Source organism: Rhea pennata, chromosome Z (assembly GCF_028389875.1).
Source record: "Rhea pennata isolate bPtePen1 chromosome Z, bPtePen1.pri, whole genome shotgun sequence".
In the NCBI taxonomy this organism is placed as follows: Eukaryota; Metazoa; Chordata; class Aves; order Rheiformes; family Rheidae; genus Rhea; species Rhea pennata.
Window position 1 is genome coordinate 54,267,773 of NC_084702.1, and position 22,345 is coordinate 54,290,117.

Consider the following 22,345-nt stretch of genomic DNA (forward strand, 5'->3'; position numbering starts at 1 on the left):
TATGTTTGTGTGAGACAGCAAAAAGCCTATTGAGTTATAATTTGATAGATTTGCCAACACAAAATGAAAGAGAATGAGGAAAAAGACTGTGTTTTGGGGGGACTTGTTTTTTTGTTTGTTTGTTTTAAACACCAGTCACAGTCACTCTGATGATTAAGAGAAAATAATTTCCCAAAAGCATGAAACATTTTATATATATCAGTTTACATTCAAAAAAAAATAGGACAAAGTTAAAAATTTTGCACAGCAAGTCTGCAAGGTGTTGTGTTTAATGGCAATTGAGTATTTATTAGAAATGGAAGCAAGACTTATGTAATGTTACTGATGTCAACACAGATCTGGTCAGAAATATTCTGCCTAAGCATATTTTGCAGGAGCTAGAGTTCACTGAGACCAAAATACTTCATGGAACCACTCTGGTTTCAAAGAACTTTTTCCCTTGGGTACAGACAATTCTCTTAGAACCACATATAGTTACTGTCTATAGACTAACTTACTCCTCTCCAAATTCAGCTAACTAACTTCATTTGTCAGATTTTACAAGTCAATTTAAGATTCAAGGCAAAGGGAACTTTTGAAATTGCACTGCAGTTCCCTACTTAAAGCACCAATTTTTCAGAACATACTAATGATGCATCTTCTTTGGTGTGGCACTCAGCCAAAACCAAGGAATTGGTTTCTCTTTTTTGTTGGCTTTTTTGTTTAATAAAAACACTGCATTTGGACAAGTTTTTGCATTAGAGGTTTCAATATGCCATATAATTGCTAATTAAGAATTAAGAAAATGTATTTGATGGCAGTGAAGTTGGGTCCAAAGAAAGTATGTTCATCTTAAAGACAAACATACCAGTCACTACAGGGTACATGCTTACTGTTTCAAGAAGATGGATAGGCAGAAGAGGACAAGTCTTTGTATGTTCAGGAAGCATATACAAAGACTGCTGACAGATATATTATTTTCAGAGGATAGGAACTTTGCATGTTTTAGAAATCTGTACCTTTTTAAAAATACTTCAAAATATTCATTTAAAAATAAAGATGAGAAAAATGGATATCCTCTTTTCTGAAAAGCACAAAGCTACTAGCTGGAATTTTTATGGCCCATTTTTCAAAAACAGTGCTTCATTGATTGATGGGTTGGTTGAAAAAGCAAGAGATGATACAGTAACAGTGTTTACCAGCTTCACCTGCACTGGCTATTGCACCTGCTACCTCCCTATTCTAGGAAGGGGAATATAAAAAAATCTGTATTACTGCTTGATGAAAAAAAATATTTGTTCCAAATACAACTTTTTCCCACATTTTGTTTACTCTTGTATCTTGCTGGTGTAACAATGCTGTGAAAAATCACAGATTCTCATTATGTCTAGTACAGTTTCTCCCCAGTTCTATGCAGCTAAGTGCAATGAAGAGCATCATGAGTGACAATATAATCACCAATCACAAAGAAAAGTATAGTACAGATATAATTTAATCCCACTCATTCATGCTTTCCTAGGAACAAAGTGTTCTCAACAGATTAAAACTATTATTCTTTAAAATTAAATTTTTAACAAGATGATAGCTAAAATTGGAAGATCTCCACAAGAGGTAAAAAAAACAAACTTAATGTTTCTGTTGCTTGTCTGTTATCTCTCTTTTCTCTGACAATGGACAGCAATTCCCATCTGGTAGCAGAAAACTAACATTTTAAGTAGCTCATTAATAGTGTTATCGTCATTGTGTATTGAAGGACAGAATTGGGAACATTCCAATAGCCAGTCTCCGCCATGGAAAGTAATTCATGGAGAACAATTGTACACACTAAATAACACCAGTTTCCTAACTTAGCAAACAGAATATTACTAGAGTTACCAGAAAGGATGCAAGGATAAAAACAGGAAGTGGAAAATGATAGTGATTAGTTTATGCATATAATCTAAGGAAAATGTCAAGTGTGTAGGACATGAGCTCTTAATTCAGACCAGAAAACAATGTTGTCTTCATCAGACTACAGCTGATCTGTCAAAGGCTTAAACCTAAATCCAACATTATGGTGATCTGTTCAAAAGCTACACCAACAGAAAAGAGATATACGAGCAGGCAGCAGCTGATCTGGAGAAGGGAAATAAAGCTCTGTGAAGGATTATTTGTCAACTGGTACAGAAAATTAGATAACTAGAATAGAGGAGTCTTACCAAAACTTAGTAGGTATGAAACTAGAAAATACTTACCTCATTATATCACTATGCTTTAACTGTCTTTGCTTGCTCAGGAGGATTGTAGGAATGAAGCCTATCAAATCAGGGTACACTCACAAAAAGCTGCTGAAGAGGTAGGTCCTGGAACAAAAGAGTGGAAATGGGGAAACAGAGGTGAGAAAAGGAACTTGACACGTTTCCTAGGATTACATGGTTTCTTGTGATAGTCTGCCCTGTAGCTATAATTACAAAAGAAACGTTTTCAAACTGCCCCAGATGATAACACAAGATGCTATTATAAGGAATTTCAGGGTTTAGATATCTAAGTGACAGCTTTTGTCAGCCATGTAAATCCTCAGCTACAAGCCCTATCCTAGCGTTAAGTGCCTACATTACATCAGAAAGCAGGAGTCCCATCCCAGAGTATTCAGGAGCCCAACAATTGGCATTATGCCTAGGCAGATTTTCTCTTTCTCTTGGTGGACACCATACCCTTCTATGACAACATATGAGAAACTTACTGATTTTCCTTTGCCTTCAATTACAAAGACTTGCTTTCTGGTTACACTGCAGTGAATCACGCATTCTCTCTCTTCTGTTTTCTGTCTGCAGATCATTCTGTTCCCCATTGTGTACCATCACACAAAGGTTTGTAAGGAGAAGGCTTTTATTAAATTAACTGACAGAGTTCAGAGAGCAGACAAGCTTTCAGGCACATAGTCCTTTTCCAGTAGCATTCTCAAGTTTTTTTTTTTTTTCAGGTGACTTGAAGAAGGGCTTATATGCCAACATTTGTCTGTTTATCTCCAGTTAAATTGTGTGGTTTAATAAAGTAGATTATCTTGCTATGTCAATCTTGTTTTGCTTATATCTTTTAATGGTCTTAGCTACAATATTTGTATATCAAGTTTACTCCTCTAAATTCTATCCGTCATCTCTTCGACTGTCCTACAGGATTAGAAATTTACAGAAATTCGGAAGATTCTTCTGATCGAGTAGATATTTCAAAGAGAATATTCCTAAGTATGTGCTTATATCTGATTCATTAAATGGAAATAGGTATCTTTCATGAAATTGGGACATGAACTTGCCTGGTTGAGGATACTTTTACACATGAACTTGAATATTTTACCAAATTATGGCTACAATGAAAAAAATAAACAGAAAAAATAAATAGTAACTTGAGAGGACTGGAATTAGATGGTACACTATTACTAACAGAAATATAAAGCAATGCCTTCTCCTTCAGCAGTACAACTTAATGAACTCCTAATATCAAGTAGAATCTTTTTCAAATAACAAACAAACATATATAAGTCATTTTGACTATAAAGTAAGTCACCGATTTCATTAACAAGGACACTTACACATAAACAGTGTTTGCTCCTCAGAAGTAACATGCTCTTAATGTTCATCGTTCCTCTGAACTCTGTTTTCCACATAAAAGCCTGCTGGGAATACTCATACTCTTTTCAAAACGGTGTGCTAGATGAATTATTTCTAGTCCTCTGCTAAAGAGGATTGCTCCACCTCTCAGCTAGCTGGAGAGATTATGCAAACACAGCCTAATGTGCTTCCAGCAGAGCCAGATGGGTTCATTTAAATAGCTAGTTAAGAATGATTTCAGCTAAACAGAGTGACTCTGCCTGACACGAGAAGGAAAAACTGAAGTGATCCCTTACACTGACACAGCTGTGGATCCATTAACTGCTCATGATGGACAGTGATGAGCAAACGGGAGCAGTAATGTCGTCACTCTTTCTAGCAAGACCTGAATGAGAATGTCTGCCAATGGTCTAACTGAAAAAGACAACCAATACCCATATTACTCAACGATATTGCTGCACCACCCTGGGTTCCATACTTCTCTGAGAACCATCTAATGTTATGATGGAAAGTGTCATGCTTCTCCAAACAACTTTAAAACCTCTAGTAACTTGACATGAGCTTTACATAGACAGGCTCTGTGGAAGAACATAGCTCACAGACTCCAGAATGCATACATGGAGGATCTTCTAACCCATAAGCAGTATATCTCACTGGACTACTACATCTCACAAACATTCACGCAATGATTGAAAACAAAAAAAAATATTAAATATCCCTCTCATAAAGAATAAATTACTTAAAATAGAATGGACCAGTTTAACCACTAATTTCACTGAAATTTGTGCAGTTTAATGAGGAGTGGTTCAGTCCAGTAGCTTTCAAACTTTTCTATGGTGTATCAGTATGTTCCTAAAAAAGACAACAAAGCTCTTGGAATTTATTTCTTGTGCAATCAGTTCCATCTTCACAAGTGCAAGAAGACTAGTTTTAATCTCTATACCTGCTCTTTTTAGATTTTGTTTTGAAAGGTTAAAATTTAGATCTGGTTTCATCAAGAGTTCTATATGGAAAAGCTCATCAATTCAAACATATTCAAATTCAGAAAAAAAAAACAATGTGAATGGTCCTAATTTTGGTCAGTCCTAAACCATATAAAGGGGTATTCAGTAGTGAAGTTACTCTTTTCCTCACTAAAGACTTTTGTGTTTATTACTCTTTCAGTCAGCTAAAATTGACTTCTTAACAGTATTTAATCTGTGTTCGTCATCAAAATAGGGTTTTCTTTCAAATGGAATCATGTAGAACTGTGATCTTCCTCTATTAATTCTGTTCTTTTTATTGTCACAGAGCAGTTACACCACTGTTTCTTGCACAATTGAGTACGTATTTTTTCTAGTACATAATTTCAGATTCCTTCAGAAACTCTTGCAGTACACAAAGGGTACAGACAAATTTCTGCTATAATTTAAATAATCATTCCTTTAATTCAGCACCTTATTTTTCTTCATATGAAAGAAAACCATATCCTTCATCTTATGGTAGAATATCTGCTTGGGCTGCTCAGTAAAAATAACCTGTCATGGGAAAAAGGCTGCTGTATAAGAAAAACATACATTCAGAGTTCTATTACCAATAACATGAAGGATTCAGATTCTATTGACCACCTCTAGTATATAAATTTCACACACGCCTGTAAACAAAGAAAGTAACAGATGATGTCTTAATTTATTACATTTTTTTTAGCATCATTCAAAAAAAAAAGTGCTTTGATTAGAAATCACTATTTAGAAACAAGGTATTATATGGGAGGAAGCATGCTTTGGTATCCTTCCACTTTACTAATATGCCTAACATTATAATGTCAAGTCATTTAAAAATAACTTGTTTCACAATCTTTATTTTCAATTTTATTAAACGCACATATGAAAGAATCAATTCTATTTATTCACATTCTATGTTAGTAATATCTTATTCACACTAAAAGAAATAAAACATTGAGAAAAAGAGTTATGGGCCTACTGATTTCAACAGTTAAGAATCTAGCACTCATGTTTTGCAGTATTGCAAATGGATGTGTTGATGGAACAAGACATTTTAGTGCAATATATTCTCTAAAATTGTTTGAAAAACTCTTGTTCTCCCACCAGTAATAATTATTCCTGCAAGTATCACAAGAGTGATTCCCATGCATACCCTATTTTTTTAATTGAAGTAATTAGCCAAAACACACTAAACATTTCAGAGAGGATATTGTTCCGGAAAGAAGCCTCCATATCATAACCAGGTAATTAAAATGGGCCTGAAAGAAATCAGGGGAAAATCCAAAGGGTAAATATCTGATGAAGTGCCAAAAGAATCAGTCTCAGAGGTCTTACATGATGTGATCAATCCAAAAGTGTGTGTTAGCAAAAAAAGTATGTTATAAAGCATACATCAAAATCAAAATTATCTAAGTAAACAAAATACATAAATACATAATAATACATAATAAAACAAAATACATAAAAATGTTCTTCTAGATTTTATACTCCATGCAGAGCTGTGGCTTGTTGTGATATTCCTAATGGAGTCCTAATTTTTTCTATTTCTAAAACAAATCATAGCTTTTCTCTGTGTTCTTCCTACTACCTGTCTCCTCTGTTCTCTTTTAGACCTCTCCAGTGATGTCTCTAGTTCACTAGCATAATGAAAATTCATTTTTTTTAAAAAGCAGCTAGCCTTGTTACATTTAATAGAAGTATTCTAATAAATGCTATTGTTCACAATGTTATTGCATTCCCCTCAGCAAATAGTTCTACTATAGTAAATGTCTGCCTCTATATACAATATTTTAAATGTACTATTTTAACAACCAAAATTACTACATAATAATGTTAATATCAGTTAAATATTTTTAGTCATCATTACTCAGCCAAATTATTTATCTTCTGTATTTTTCCATTTATTCGCATATTAGGAAAAAAATATGCCTACCAGTGAATACATTATGACTCAATAACTTTATAGTTACAATGACTTGTTAGAATGTCATGTTATAAAGACTTGTTATAATGTACTGTGTTCAAAGAGTTACATGCTGATACATTAGGACAGTAATGATTATATAGAGCAAACAAAAATGTCTCCTCCTCATTTGAATCAGTTTTTGTTAGTGTAGGTTAAAACTGGTCAGTACTAGATGTTTTTAATCAGCATTCCAAATGAGCATGAAACCCAGAATGTTTACAATTTCCCATAGAAAGCAACATCCCCCCAAAAAAGTTTGTTTTGGACGAAATCAAAGTATTTAATTTTTTTTTCCATAAACAAAATTGAACAGATATCTTCCTCAATTCCAAGGATCCCCAGGGACCTAAGAAAGCCCCCCCCCCCCCCCCCCCCCCCCCCCCCGCTGCAGAGGGCAGCGTTCAGACATCCTGACAGTGCCATGAGAGGCAGGACTCATGACATGCAAAGCCTGGAGTTTAAATTCTGGAACCACCCCCTCAAAACAAGCTTCCAGGCTCAAGGTTTGCAGCCCAGTTCCAGCAGCTTGTTGAGCTGGCTAGCAGAAAACCAAGTATATTTTTAGTTTTATTGTCTACCTGCCCATATTTGGACAGAAATTTATTGAGAATGAGATCTTTCAGTGAAACATTTTTGTCAACTAAAACAAATATTAATATTATAAAACTTTTCCCTGGTATATATCCAGCTAGCCCTACTGTCAGTGAAATAGTAAGAAGAGGGGGCTGGATTGATACAGACCTCAGAAGGTACAAAGAAGTATAATAGACAGACATGTTACATGCATATATTGCACCTTTTGTTTTTTAGACTAAATTCTGCACTGTACTGATGTATTCCCTATTCTGTTTTCCATCCTCCTTCATTGTTAACATAAAAATTAACTTTTTGATATTGTTATTTTTTTTATCTAACTAGAAGTACCCAAAAGGGAGGAAATTGTGACATTTATGGGAAAAAAAAATCTATTTCTAAAAGTGCTCTTGTAAGAACTGGTGAGATATACACTCTTCTTTTAAAAAACATTCATGCCAGCTATCATAAGCACAACAATACAATACAGGCAAGGATGGAAGGCAGAATAACAAGGTGTATGAAAGCTGCAGAAACCACCAAAGTAAAGATGCTCTTGGAGCAGAATTGATGAGCCATACACAAGCATACACCGCCTCCATATCTTATATAATTCAAACCATAACAGGTCTGAGAAGATCACTAACCTTCCTGAAGAGTGGGTGTTCAATATATGTGACCTTCTGAGTCTGTTCAGTAAAGAAAGAGTATTAACAATGTGGGTGGGGTATAGAAAATAAAAGAAAACAAAGATAATTAGAACCACACTGCAGAAGAAAAGTCTTTGGACATTTTCACAACTTCGCTTTTGAAAGAAAAGGTCAAAGAGTAACTGCAAAACCTACCCTTGGGGTATTGTTTGCCTTAGTGACTTATTCATTACAATTCTTAGTCATGTTGCTGTCTAACTGATCCCATCACGCACTTTAAAAAGTAGAATTGCATAAATCTCCTTCATATTCCTCCTGGAAACTTACCTCTCTTGTGATGCCTTAAAAATCACTCCACAGCACAAGGCAGCTGGTGCACTGTGACTGTTACTTATTACACCAAACATGATTGATTGTTTTGCTGTTCCTTTGTCTTCACCTCCCCTGTTTGTCATATTCACCTGCTGTTTTTTATTATATGCCGAGACTATAAGTTCTTTGAAGCAGCAGCTGCTTTTCAAATAAAGGAGTGCAAAAAACTCGCACAATCATGGCATTACACCCTCCACGAGTAACAGTGCGTGTGAGGGGGGCAGTTGCTGCAAGTCCCACAGCCACTATAATGCCCACTGTCATCTCGGTAGGAAGTAAAAAATTACTAAGGCAAAACATAATCAAAACTTCTGCAAAACATTCTGTAAAAATGTTAGTGTGATTTTATAAGAATCAGCATTCCCAGACTATCTTCCTGGAATATCCAGGATATCAGCAGGATATCGTATCATTCTCAGATAAATTTAAGAGTACTCCATCAGCACCCTTACAGTAAGCAAACAGCTAAATAACACAATAAAGTCTTACTAAGGTACAATAAGGTCTCTTAAACTAGCATGAAAATCAGGAAGGTTCTCACACCACACTTGGAAATTTCAACTGCTTTTAGCGGTAACCAGAAAGCCCCCCTGTGGGGACATAAGTCCCATGAGTAGCAAGTTCAAAAAAATGGGATTCAAGGAGCTATGATAACCTCAGAGAAATACTACATGACAGCTGTGAGAAGAGACTGATGCATTCTAGTATTTGAAAGCATTTTTTCTTTTATAACTTCTTCCAAGTTTGTAAGACCCTACACCTTTGCTGTCTTGGAATAAAATTCTCTTAGTGTAGCTTGCCTGATGTTAGAACTGATTTCAAGCCACTCTGGAACATAACCTATTTCTCAGGAAACAAATCTGTATAAAGTCATGTTATATTACAGTGGTGTTACAGACAAACTTTCCATGTGCATGCAACCCAAAAAGATCCCAAGAACTGGGAGTAACATGCTACCAGGTTCATTTGGCAGTAGGCAATGTCAAGTATCAAGACAGAGAAAAATGTCTCTCCTGACAGACTTTAATGACATTACTTTTGGCAAGCAGCAGAGACAATTCATGGTATCAGGTAATCTTATATTAATGTGGGGGCCTTTATCCCCCAGCAGGGTCTATAAATACTCCCACAGAAGAACAACAACAAAAAAGTAATAAAAAACTTAAAACAGTTGGATAGGTTTAGACTGATTGAATAATGAAGAAGACATGTGAGGACTGGGAAAACTGATGAAATTACATACCTCTTCTTCTACAAAGAGACAGGACCCAGCCCCTTTTTTCCCTTGGCGGTTTTGCTGTCCAGCATAGCCCCAGGCTATTGCAGAGCAGAACTTCAGCACACCCGAAGGAAGGATCTGTGCAGGCTCTGGCGAATAAGATAAATTTCACAAGACTTACGCCATGGGTTTGTGTAATCACTTTTGCTGAGGTAAACAGGCTAAAGGGACAAAATTATAAACTGTTCAAAACGCAGACTCCCTGTAGGCACCAAAAGCAGCGGCCACGTGCTCAGCACTGCTGCCGAGGGGCTGAAAGCTGGGTCCGAGCCCGCTCTGAAAGCGAGCCGGCCCCTTGCTCGAGGTCATACAAAGCACTGCTGAAACTCATGCATCCCGATGACAGGAACCGGCGAGGAGGGTCTTAGGAAGACGCCCCCCGCCCCCCAGCCGCTTCTCTTATTTACAACATGGGAAGAAAACTCGCACAACCGAGCCGTCCTCCAGCGTTGTCCGTGCCGGGGCGGCGGCGGGCGCGGCGGGCACCGCCACCCCGCGCGGGGGCCTGTGGCAACGCCGGCGGGGGGGGGGGAAGGGGCCGCGCTGCTGACGCCGAGGCGCGAGGCCAACGGCCGCGGCGCGGCCGTTGGGCGGGGCGGGGCGTGGCGGGGCGGGGCAGCTCCGCGCGAGGGGAGCGCAGCGGAGCGCCGTGCCGTGCGGCCGCTGAGCTGCCCCGCCGGCCGCGGCGTTAGGGGGCGCCGCCGCCGCCAGCGGCGCGCTGCTCCGCCCCCGCGGGCCGGCGCGCCCGGGCGGAGCCGCCCTCCGCAGCCTCCTGTGGCTCGGCTCGGCTCGGCTCGGCTCCCCTCGCAGCGCGCCCCGTCAGTGCTGTGACGGCGCGGATGAGGCTCCGGCGGGTCCCGGCGGCCGTGGCGGGGCTGCCCCGCAGAAGCGCCGCTCCGCGGGTCTCCGCCGCCCGCGAGGTGGACCTGCAGCCGGACTGCTGGGCTGGGGGGTGTAACGCGAGCAGGTCAGTTTATAAAGCGGGCTGAACTTCCACCTCTTTCTTTGGGGGGGGGGGGTGTCAAGTGGAGAAGGCTGGAAGCGCCGATGAAGGTAGCAGGTCGTTCCCTGGTGCCTGTTGGCGCGGAGAGCGCGCTGCCTCCGTCCGGGTGCTCCGGCTGCCGGAGGAGCCGCAGGTGCGGCGCTCCTCGCCTGAGAGCGGGTAATGCCGGAGGAGGAGAAGGCGAGCGAGGAGCGGCGCGCTGCGAGGCTGCGTTGCGCTCAGTTTGTAGTGCAGGGCAGGAGGGACAGCACGTCTGTGGAAGGGTGGCCAAAACGCGGGGCAGCGGCGTCAGGCTGCGGCCGGGGCTAGGGAAGATGGGATTCAGTCTGCATGTGGGATGTTTTTCTTGGAAAGTGGTTTTGTTAGGCTCTTTTATGAGCAAATAGCGGTCACTTCCCTCCCAATGAATTTTTACTAGAAGAGCTTTTAACGTGCTTGTTGTTTTAGCCCTCATTTGTATTTTTCAGGTGTATTCTCTGTAGGCCTCTGCAGGGAAATTTCTTGTCTCTCTTTTTCCAAATCTCCTTCAGCAGAGCCGTTATGCTACAAGGCAGGATGCTGTGAGATGAGCACAAGCCACAACAGTCCCCTCAGTGCAGCCCCCCTGCCCCCTCCCAGTTTAAACTTTTCTCTCCCGGTACTGTCCACCATGCTTTGACCACGCTCTGATGGTAACTGTTATTACAGAAAATCCCTCCAGATGGGAAAGAATATCTGGGGAGATGATAAATATTGTGTCAGAAAAAGTTACTGAATACGCTGGCTGGACCTCTCCAAGCTTTCTACGAAAGTACAAACATAGGACGTTGTAAATAAGAAAACTGATTAGAAACATGCAGGAAATGTTGACCATCCTGCAGTTAACCTTGGAAACCAGGAAGGCTGAAGAGACAGAGGCATCACCATGAAACGTTGCATGTGACAGGCTAGGATTCTGAAACCAGACCTGACTCTGGCAACTCCTTGAAAAATAAAGAGTTATGGTGGTGATAAAATGGCAAGCTTTTAAACAAAAATCCTTTTTCTACCTGAAACATTTTAATGTGCATACAATATAGTGTAAGAAATTGGAGTTCTTGTTATACTGACCAAGGGAATTTACAGGGTTAAAGAAGTCTTGAAAAACACAAAAATACTTAAAGGTTTATGATCTTTAGCTGTGTAAGTACATGTTTTCAGAGAGATGAGGATTGGTGACTTAATTTTAGTGGAATGATTCTGGACTCCCTAAACACTACTGTGAAAGAGTTTGTTTGTATAATTTGTAGCATGCTAAGGCACTGAGGGCAAAAAATTTGTCTTTAACTGTGAACAGGCAAAGAACATTGATTCATAGCATTCCTTTACTTAATGAAATGGCGTTTTTGTATGTATTTGTTTGTGGTAACATCAGTGAGCTGTTTTCCCTCAATTTTGTGGTGATTTCTATTGTTACACAGTAATGAGACACTTCAAGAGTTTCTCCTGGTAATTAAGTACTGTTTACAAATTAGCAAGCAGTAACTGCAGGAAAAAAGTTGTAAAACTTTAGTTTGGTTTTAATGGCTTTACCCGCTATGATAGCAGTAGATTCTGTATCGGAATAGGACCCTGGGTTACCACTGTCTCATATTATATATCCTCAGGATAGGATCCAGCACAAATACACAAATAGTGCCTGTCTGTCTACTGCTTGGAAACAAATTGTCATTGGCTCCAAAAATCAGTTGTTTTTCATACAACAAGGTGCTTCATGCTACTTCATCACAGATCAGTTTCCAGAACAATTTCATTTTCTGAATATAAAATGCTAGAAAGAAATAACATTCCTGGAATACTGTTAGTACAAGAACACTAGAAACTTGTGGATAATCTGAAAGACCCATTCACAATTGGTTATCATTAACTAGGTCACACAGCAGCTCAAAGAATGAGGAACTATACTGGCACAAATATACTTCCACAGCTGAAAAGCATCTGTATCGCCCCTGACATTTTGCAAACATAAGTAGTTGTTCCTAACATTGCAGTTAATTAGATTTAGGAATATTTTATAATCCCAATCTGTTTAGCATCAATGCATGATGAATAATCAAATTAATCTTTTGGAGAATCTGCTTCAACTGTGGTCTTTTTTCAAAGTAACCAGTTATGAGCCTTTTTTTTTTTTTTTTTTTTTTTTTTTTTTTTTTTTTGTGCAGGGTATATCAAGCCCAGCTGGGAAATGTATATTGCGATTGAGCCAGTGTCCATGCGGATCTCAGGGAAGTCCCACTACCCTTTGTTCCTGCAGTGACAATTTTAGGGCAACATAACCCTTAGCACATCTTTGTTAAACAGATTCTCTAGATCAAACCATAGTTACCTTCATCCAGTATTCAGGAATGTATTCTACCTTATATTTGTCAATTATAGCTCGGTTACATTTTCTTTTCATAATACTGTATCTGAATCTGAAGTTCTTGGGCATTTTTATTCCACTGGATCAAGGTTTACATTTCCTGCTCCACTTTCCTTCCTACTCTTCCTCTTCACTTCCTTTACAGTGCAAACCATAGATGAACATAGAAATAGCATGGCTGGATCTTAGCAGCTCTCCTGCCTACACTCCTCCTTTCACACTTTCAGGGCTGAGCCAGCCTGGTTTATACATCCAACAAGCCCAACTTGTGGATAAGGTGATCAATTAGGCCTGTCAGAGAGGATTTCTGAAATTATTTTATTGGTACCTACCAGCCCCTGGGGGCGTTCAGGCATACTGAAACTGCTGACTTGCCTATACAGCAGCATTGCCAGCTTTATGCAGCCCAAGCTCATATTGCACCCTGGAAATGCATGCTGCCTGTCCTGTGGTCCCCTCCTCCCCACTCAGAAGGCAGAAATATTTGAAGATGAACCTTGCCTAGTTTGTAGCTGTGAGTGTATATGTATATAGGTAGATACTTACCTTCAACAGCTGGGGAAACAGAGTTGCTGATAAAGGATTTCCTTTCTAGTACTATGTTTACATCCTCCCTGTATATAGGCACTTGTGTCATTCCCATTTTAACAGTGTGTAAGCACCTCAGTCTCTCTTTTTTTTTTCCATAACAACCTTATAACAAGGCTCAGATCTTTATTCTAACTTTCACTGATCTCAGCTTAATTAAGCTATTAAAAATGTATTTAGAAAATGGGCCTTAAATCATGTTACAGGAAGCATATAGCAGAACTGGGTCTCCCAAAGCCAAACTCTACTCCAGACAGCCTAACACTAACTGTTGGCCTAAACTAGCCCCCTTCTGTGTCATGTGAATAGTCCTACTGAAGTCTATAGAGATAGCAAATTTGAGCACATAGAGGCATTAGATCAGACACTAGAAAAACAGGCTTGTTCCTACTTCTAGCATGTACCTGCTCTATGACTTTGAGCAACATTCTTCTATTTTCATGCCTGTTTAATGTTTTTAACTGAAAAGAGTTATTTCTATGGATAAAAAGGCTTGTATAAGTGCTACACATAATGTCACTAAAATAAAGCAAGCAGTTAAAATCGAGTTGTACATAAATATGGGAGACTTCTAGATATGTCAAAAATAAGGGAGAATTAGTCAAAATTCAAGCATATGTGCTATCTAAAATATATTTGTTTGTTTCTGAAAATGTAACTGTACTATTTGATTGGCTATTTTTATAAAAGACTTGATAATAATCTTGAGTGTTACTTGGTAAAAATATGCATTTCATAATAATGCTTTGTACTTCAGTGAAAGCTGAGATAGAAAATAGCAAATCATGTACTTACAGTAAAAAAAAGAATGAATCCTTAAAGTAATTTGAATGCAATTACTTTTCAAAAATGTTTCATCAAGACAGAATAAAGAAAATCAACTGAACAAAAGAAGGCAATAGCACCACAGTGGTGTTGCCCCTCTTACTGGTGATCGCAAGAGGTTTTTTTTGTTTGTTTTTTTCGTTTTTTTGTTTTTTTTCATGAGGACAGACAGAAAAGTTCTGGCTGTCTTTCATTCCCCTTAATTCCTCTGGTCATACATATGTTGCAAACAGTCTTTGTGAGGGCTGTGACGCCAGAAATAAATGCCATCAAAGGTGAAACAGTTCGTCTCATGGGTTTCTTTTTTCCTTACATTCCAAATATTGCAATATATTCTTAGCCAAATACATGCCACACCCTATCACCATGTTATCCAATGTTTTATTATTAATGTATATTGAATCAATGTTTTATTAATAAAAGTATGAAGCATTCTAACTAACTGTTCTCCTTGTATCTGATAAACTTCTGAATGTCATTGCTTAACAAAAGCAAAGCACTTGTAGCTGCAGAGCATTCTGCTATGGAATGAAATAAACTGATGGGAAAAAAACCGTGATAAAAATTTCACATGTGTATTTCAACTGACTTTTTTGTTTGTTAGACTTTTGGAACAAGCTACAGTGACATCATCCTTTGATTTTGGAATTCAAAATAAAACTTCAATATCAAAGAAAAAAGAACAAAATTATTGCTGTTCAGTTATGTACAGAACATTACTAATGTTTTCAATGGTGAATAAAAATAAGTCTGTTAATTTCCATTGCAGTTAAACTAACTAAACATTTTTTATTTCTCTAGGAACATAGAGCAAACATGTAATTTTCATATTCATGGCTAATCTTGTATTGGAATTACTGTTATACCATCTGTTAAATATTGTAGTTAAGCAAGCACATAAAAGAGAAATCAAAGTAATTTAATTTTATTGATTGCATGTATGCAGGGGTACATTCATGCAAGATCTTTCATTTTATACCACATTAAGCTCTTCAATGTTCATGTGAAACCTTATTTTTTCTTTGATCCTATCAACTGTTTCTTTTGTTTTAGACCTGGTATTATGTGCTCAGGTACTGGACTCTTCTCAATCCCCCGATCTCTACGGTGAATGGGACAGGCTGTGTATCACTGTTCATGCTGTTTTACACTGACTGGTATGTTTTCAAAGCAACATAAGAAAGGTAGTATACTTCCACAAATATTACTACTTTTATAAAGGACATTAATAGCTATTGTCCTGCTATTTTATCAGTTAACTTGTTATATAAAAATATTTTGCCACACTTGCTTTTTTTACTTATTATGCCCAGGAATTTGGGTTTTTTTTCCTCATTAATTCCTAGATCTTTTTCCTTCTCATTTTATGAAAAAGAATGAGTGAATGTGTCACCATATTTAACATTGGGGGGGGGAATACTGCAGTATTCATTCTGTTCAATGGATGAAAATCGTGAGTAGCACAACCACAGTGGCGCCACTTGGGTCCAGTCAGCATAAAGCCATTACCGTGTACTGAACGATATTTTCTTTGCAGCTTATTTGGCAGAGTGTGATGAAAGCCTAAGCAATCAGAAAAAACAAACAAACAAACAAACAAACCCAGCTATACTTTATGCATGGGTAAATGTTATATAAAATACTGTTTCAATTTTTTAAGGTATTTCTTGAGGATGGGCGTGTCTTTTGATATTTTATATATATATATATATATATATATATATATATATATATATATATAATCATCTGCATGCTTTTTTCACAAAGTACTGGGGAACGTGCAGGAGAAATTCATGCAGTTAAATCTTACTTTTTGTTTTGCTGGCCTATTTACTTTCTCTGAGAACTAGGTGTTCTTTTCAGCAGCTAGCAAGGTGTGAGTGAGAGACAAGTGCAATGAATGAAACCGCAGAGTTGCCAGCGGATGGGAATTCTCTCATACGAGCGGTCTACCAAAGCCGCCTTCGCCTCACCAGACTGCTACTGGAGGGCGGCGCCTACATTAACGAGAGCAATGACAGAGGTGAAACTCCATTAATGATTGCTTGTCGCACAAAGCACGTGGACTCCCAGAGTGTCAGCAAGGCAAAAATGGTTAAATATCTACTGGAAAACAAAGCAGATCCAAACATACAGGACAAATCTGGAAAGACAGCTTTGATGCATGCTTGCTTAGAAAACGCAGGCCCTGAAGTGATTTCTCTGCTACTGAAAAGTGGAGCTGACCCAAGCCTACAAGATCACTCTAACTGCTCTGCCCTAGTGTATGCAATAAACTCCAAAGACAAAGAGACCCTGAAAGTTCTTCTTAATGCCTGCAGAGCAAGAGGAAAAGAAGTAATCATCATCACCACAGACAAGTCTCCATCTGGAAAACAGACAACTAAACAGTACTTAAATGTGCCTCCTGCTGACTCTGAGGAATGCTGTTCCCCAAGTGCTTGCACTTCCCCGTCGGAAATAGAACTGAAAACATCTCCATCTCCACTTTCAAGTTCAAAGGAAAGTGAAAAAGCACTTTTCAGCTTTAAAGAGCTGGATCATCCAAGAAGCACAGACAATTCATCTGAACCAGTTTCACCTACTAGAAAATCTAGTTCAACACATACAGGATCCAAGCTGGTACAAGCACAGCGGCTACAGTCTGAGTCTTGGAAAAAGAGCTCTCCTTCACTCTTTCACCAGAACAAAGTTGCCTCTTTGCAAGAACAACTTCAGGATATAACTCCAGAAGAAGAGCTCTCTTTTAAAATCAATGGCCTTGCCCTATCAAAGAGATTTATCACCAGACACCAAAGTATTGATATAAAAGACACTGCTCATTTATTGAAAACTTTTGATCAAACTGGATCGAGGGAATTATCATATGATGAAATAAATTCTCAGACTCTTTATGCCGAAGGGAAACAGAATCCTAGTGGGATTTCTATGGGTGAGGATTCTGATTTGGGACAGATCAGTTTCATTTCAACCCTGAGAAGTATTATTCAGAAAAGAAATTTAGGAGCAAATCACTACAGCTCTGATTCTCAGTTAACTACTAGTCTGGGTCCTGCAACCACAGAAGATATTAAATCGGCGATAGGAAAGAAAAAGATTCTTTCTCCATCTCCTGCTTTGTTATCAAGTTCTAGGGAATTACTAGAGAACATGCCGCCTGTTCCTCTGAGCAGAAGAAATCAAGCTTTTCTAGAAAGACGAGGTTCAGGAACCTTTTTGTTGGATCATATTGCTCAAACTAGACCAGGTTTCCTTCCACCTTTAAATGTTAATCCTCACCGCCCAATTTCAGATGTTAGTTTCATAAACAAGGTTTCTGGGATGATTTCTTGTGGACAAAAAAACTTGGTACCAACAGCACCTGCTTTCCCTAAGGAGACCAGAAATCAGAAAATTCTAGTAAGGAGGCAGTCATTACAAACTGAGCAGATCAAGCAACTAGTAAATTTTTAACAGAAGATTAAAAGGTAACAAAATCTTTACAGTACATACTCACAATTCTGTCTGATCGTAATGATACACATCACAAAAGACGGATCAGTAATGTAAGGCTCTTAGCTAGCTCTCTACCTTGGAATGAGGTAAATAGCTTAGATACTACATGAAAAGCTATGGTCAGCTAATGATGATGCTTTCGGCAAACTGAGAAATATTTATTATATTGTTTTCATAATGTTTTCGAATTCAGCATTGAAATGTTACTCACGATGTCTCAATCCACAAAGGCTAAATCCTTAGGCATTTTAGTTCTCGTTTTTACATTGGAACCACCCTACCTCCATGTTTTCCCAAAATGTTTACTCTTTTCCCACCCAGAAATGTTGTACAGGTGGAATTTGGGAACTTCAGACATTTGGCTGGGATGCTGGACATCAGTAGCTCTGGCCAAATTGCGTGATATCCAGATATCCCAGATAAAATCAGGCTTATGCTTGTACACAAAAGGTGGGCAGCGGCAACTGAATATAGGCAGTGTCTTCTGGCTTTGGTGGCTTTATTGCATGTAAACGAATGAGCTGCAGTACACACAGTAAATAAAGTTCATGTTACAGGCTTATATGCATAAATATGTCCAGAAAATTCCAGATACAAAGTGAGAGCCTATTTTAGACTCCTTGCTGCCCCCTGCAAATCAATGTGATACATCAGACCCTGGATAACTCAAATTCACTGTATAGCACATAGCAACAGTCAGGCACAAATCAAGAAGCCAGCATGCTGAACAAGAAGTTCTGTCTAATCTCTTGATGTCAGCTATGTGCTTCAGTCAACTTCAGAGTCTCAGGCTGTTTCCTTCCTGGCATGCTCATTAAAAAAAAAAAAAAAAAAAAAAAAAAAAAAAAAAAAAAAAAAAGGAGAGGGAGGAAGGGAGCAGAAGCTATAGCTAAACTGAGGTTCATTACTTTCTGTGGCATGGCGTGTCCTGCAGTTACCTCAGACTGTCAAAGCCAGGAGATCTCTGAACCATTCAGGATCTCTTCCTTCCCATTCACATGCCTAAGTTTCTTTTCCAAATAAGATGCAGATGGTGGGGCACATCCAGATTTTGTCCTGGCTGCAGTCAGAAAAAGAGGACCCTGGACACACGGGCTTGGGAATAAGGAAGAGCTCTGCCCTTCTGCTCTCCTCTGTATCTAAAACCAACAGCTAGGTAATCACCTGAGAGATGGAAGACTTGTCGTTAAAACCCCATTTTGCCTAATATAAAGCAGAAGCCTGAATTTCTAAGCGACTGGAAATATATCTTCATCTCCAAGTTACTGCGTATGCTTAAGTATCTCTATCTAAAATGTAATTTTCCTTCCCACTTAGTATTCTGTGGTTCAAACATTTACCTTGTATTTGTGCATATTCCATAGATGCTTAATGACTAGTATCACATTTAGTATTTTATGAGACAGCTTCTAAAGATTGAGGCATTTTTAATGTGGTCTATTTTGCCTTAATTTACAGGCATTAATTGTGTTGAAATGGTGGCTGTATAATGTGAATGTCTGTATACTGAAACTAGGTATTCTTTTCTGAAAATACTCAGTGGCTACTGTCTGGCTTCTTGCAGCTTCAGTTAAAATTCTCTCAGTACAATATGTTTCCTAACAGATAACTGTGATGTTACTTAGTTTTGCCCTCTCTGTAAGATAATTTCAAATACTTATAAACATGCAGTTTCTGTACATACCTTTTGGCATAAAAATATAAAAATGTCCTATAGTTTACAATATATGCATTTCAAAGAAGAGAATGTTAGTTATCTGAAAAATAAAGGAGCATGATTTACATTCCTATACAACACAGTTCTGTATCAAATGCCGGACTGAAACTACAAGTTTAAATCTTGAAACTAATTTTGCTACTTAGTATGTAGGTCTGTAGTGAGATGAATGCTTGAAGGCAAATTATGTTACCATTGATTTTTTGTCCAGGCTCTCAAAGGTAGCTAGAATAAGCAAAGATGCAAATTGTTATCACTAATGTCAAAACTACTTTTCCCCCACAAAATATGGGCACTCAAAGTCTTAATTTCCTTTGGTTTCCTCCAGTCACAGCTCCACTAAGCCTGAAATATGACAGCTGAAAAGGCCCACCATGATCTGCAGTATGCTCTCTATCGTATTTGACTTGCTCAAATATATGCATCAAGACATATGTTGATAAACTGGATATGCTATAGGAATTGCTATGAGAATTGTAAACCAAATTTTATACTGATAGTATAGTCATCCACTTACCAAAGATTAATGTCAGATCTTTACACAGTCCTATTTTTAAAATGGAAGTAACATTTCTGTGAGTAAGCATGCTTGTCAAGATAAGGTACATCTTTTGGTAAAATAAACCACTTATGAGATTTTTGATTTTGAATCTACATGATGATTTTTGCAGATCATAAGAGTTTAAAAAGGTGAAAATATTTTATCTTTGGTGTTCATTTTCTCTGCAAAATGTTGTGGAAATGTACAATCAAATTATTCTGCTATACAAATAGCAGTAGCCTCACAAAAGCAGTGATCAACTAAAAGCAGGCACTCAACTAAAATATTTGATAATATGGTTTAAGAAGAATGATATATAGTCACTGCATAAAAATGCTGTAAAGAAGCTGTGTTTAAGGATACATACTGTGTTCACAGTAGTTTGCAAAATATCCTTCCTTGCATTTTTATTTTTTATGCTATAGGGTGAAAGACAGAGGCATTTCAAGGCAGTATGTTTTTCTTTTTACAGTTGTGAAAAAAAATGTAGCACTTGCAAAAGCATATTACCATAAATTGATGTAGCTACAAAAGAAAACTATTAAACTATAACAGTCATTGAATAAATGTATTTTTTTTATCTCATCAATCTTTGATGTGACTTTCATCTTTCCTCATCTGTTAAGCAGTACAGCTAATTATTTTTCCAACCAACCTCAGGTATTTATGTTCAAAGAGATTCTTACATTAGTAAACCGTTACTCCATCAGTTTACTATTCTGTTCATGTAGCAAGAGCAGGGCTTCCTACAGAAGTGTTAATTTTAGTCACAAATAACCATCCTGTAAGCATGAGGGGGACAAGCTTTTTTAGCCCTCAAGCTGAAGCTCAGAGTTAGCAGGAAGAGTGCCTTTTGTACAGCATTTCCCAAGCAAGCATTTCTTAAAGATTTACAGACTCTCTAAAACGTTTAGGGAGATCAGTTTTGATACTGATACATCATAAAAAAACTGAGCTTTTCTTTGCAGGGTGAAAGAGATAAAATGACAATTTTTATGACTAATTACTCAGATAAAATATGCAGCTAATAATCCTTTTGAAAAGATCGATATTCTGCAGAATTCCTGTTGTCCAGAGAAGAATATCCATTATCTGATGTAAGTGTCTCCATGGCAGCTGATGTTTATAGTTAGTTTAAACACAATCCCTTAGCACAGATCTCTTAGGAATGTCCTTTGTTTTAACATTTCATATATTTAAAAATGCAATTAAAACATGGGCATGCCTCTTCGTACAGAATCAGCAACTGAACTTGAGGACTTTGATTAGGGGCCTAGTCACTCTTGATACAAGCAGTTGAGTTACTTTGTGCACATCCTTTAAGTTAAACTCCTTGTAAATATCTCTTAAAATTCAACAGAGTTTGCAACAACCAAACTACAGACATTACAGAAGAATTACTTAACACTAATTCTGCATTCATATTAATTCTATTAATATTATTAATCCTCTACAGTAGCATCTACTATGTAGCAGGTGAAATGCATCACTGGATCATGAAAAAAATTTAGGCAGAGTTTACTTCAAAGTTCAATCTTACTACTCATCTGCTCACCTGGAGTACTAAACACAACACAATGTTCAATCAGTGAGTATGGTAACAAACAGAAATTGAGGATAAATTTAGACAGTTTATAATTCACCTGAACTGTGATTTGGAAAAATAAGGTGTTAACACTTCAAGATTTAAGAAATTACCACAGGATTCCGAACATCTACATGAAGTCAAAACCACTATTTTAAATTTAACCATAAAGATAGCATCTCCTGTAATGCAGATCTCTGTTTAGTATCACATTTTAGGTCTCTCATTAATTCAGAGATTGTGTCCCAGGTGGGAAAAAAAGTGAATTTATGTTCAGCTGGCATTAAGCACTGCTTAAAAAAATGCTAAGATCTTAGAATGAACAATGAAGACACTGAAAAAAAAAATGTGTACAGTCCAGGTTATTCCACATTTCTGAAATCCAGACACAGATGCATGCTAATGGAATGTACTTAACTCTTCTATTCCTTTCCCAAAGCTATTATCAATTTTGAACATATTTACACGCTGCCACAGACAGCATGAGTTATAACCTTCCCTCTGAAAAGTTGCTTCATTTTAAAAAATATACTTGATCTGTACATATATTTTAAAAAGATGTTCTAGCTATTGTGTTTTAAAAAAGACATTTTAGTTGTGCTTAGATTCCTATTGAGATTACAAATTTGCATACACAATATTTTATGTCAGAGCAATAAGAAGAATTACAATTAGGGAGTGAAAGCATCAGCTTTATTGACAGAAGAATCACTGAAAAATTTAAGGGAACAAAGCCAAAACATAAGAACGTTGACCCCAAAATTCAGATGTTCCAAATTCGTAAGATGAGAGTACAGTACTTTGAATTTTACTGGAAGCACA

At 37.8% G+C, this 22,345-nt stretch overlaps 1 protein-coding gene across 1 annotated transcript; it reads left to right on the plus strand.

Moving 5' to 3' along the window:
• The first annotated feature begins 10,266 nt into the window (after positions 1-10,266).
• Positions 10,267-18,482, plus strand: ANKRD34B (ankyrin repeat domain 34B). Its single transcript, XM_062599821.1, has 3 exons — positions 10,267-10,356; positions 15,239-15,342; positions 16,052-18,482. The coding sequence occupies exon 3, from the start codon at positions 16,082-16,084 to the stop codon at positions 17,636-17,638; it is 1,557 nt and encodes a 518-aa protein (XP_062455805.1). The 5' UTR covers positions 10,267-10,356; positions 15,239-15,342; positions 16,052-16,081; the 3' UTR covers positions 17,639-18,482.
• Positions 18,483-22,345: the final 3,863 nt, after the last annotated feature.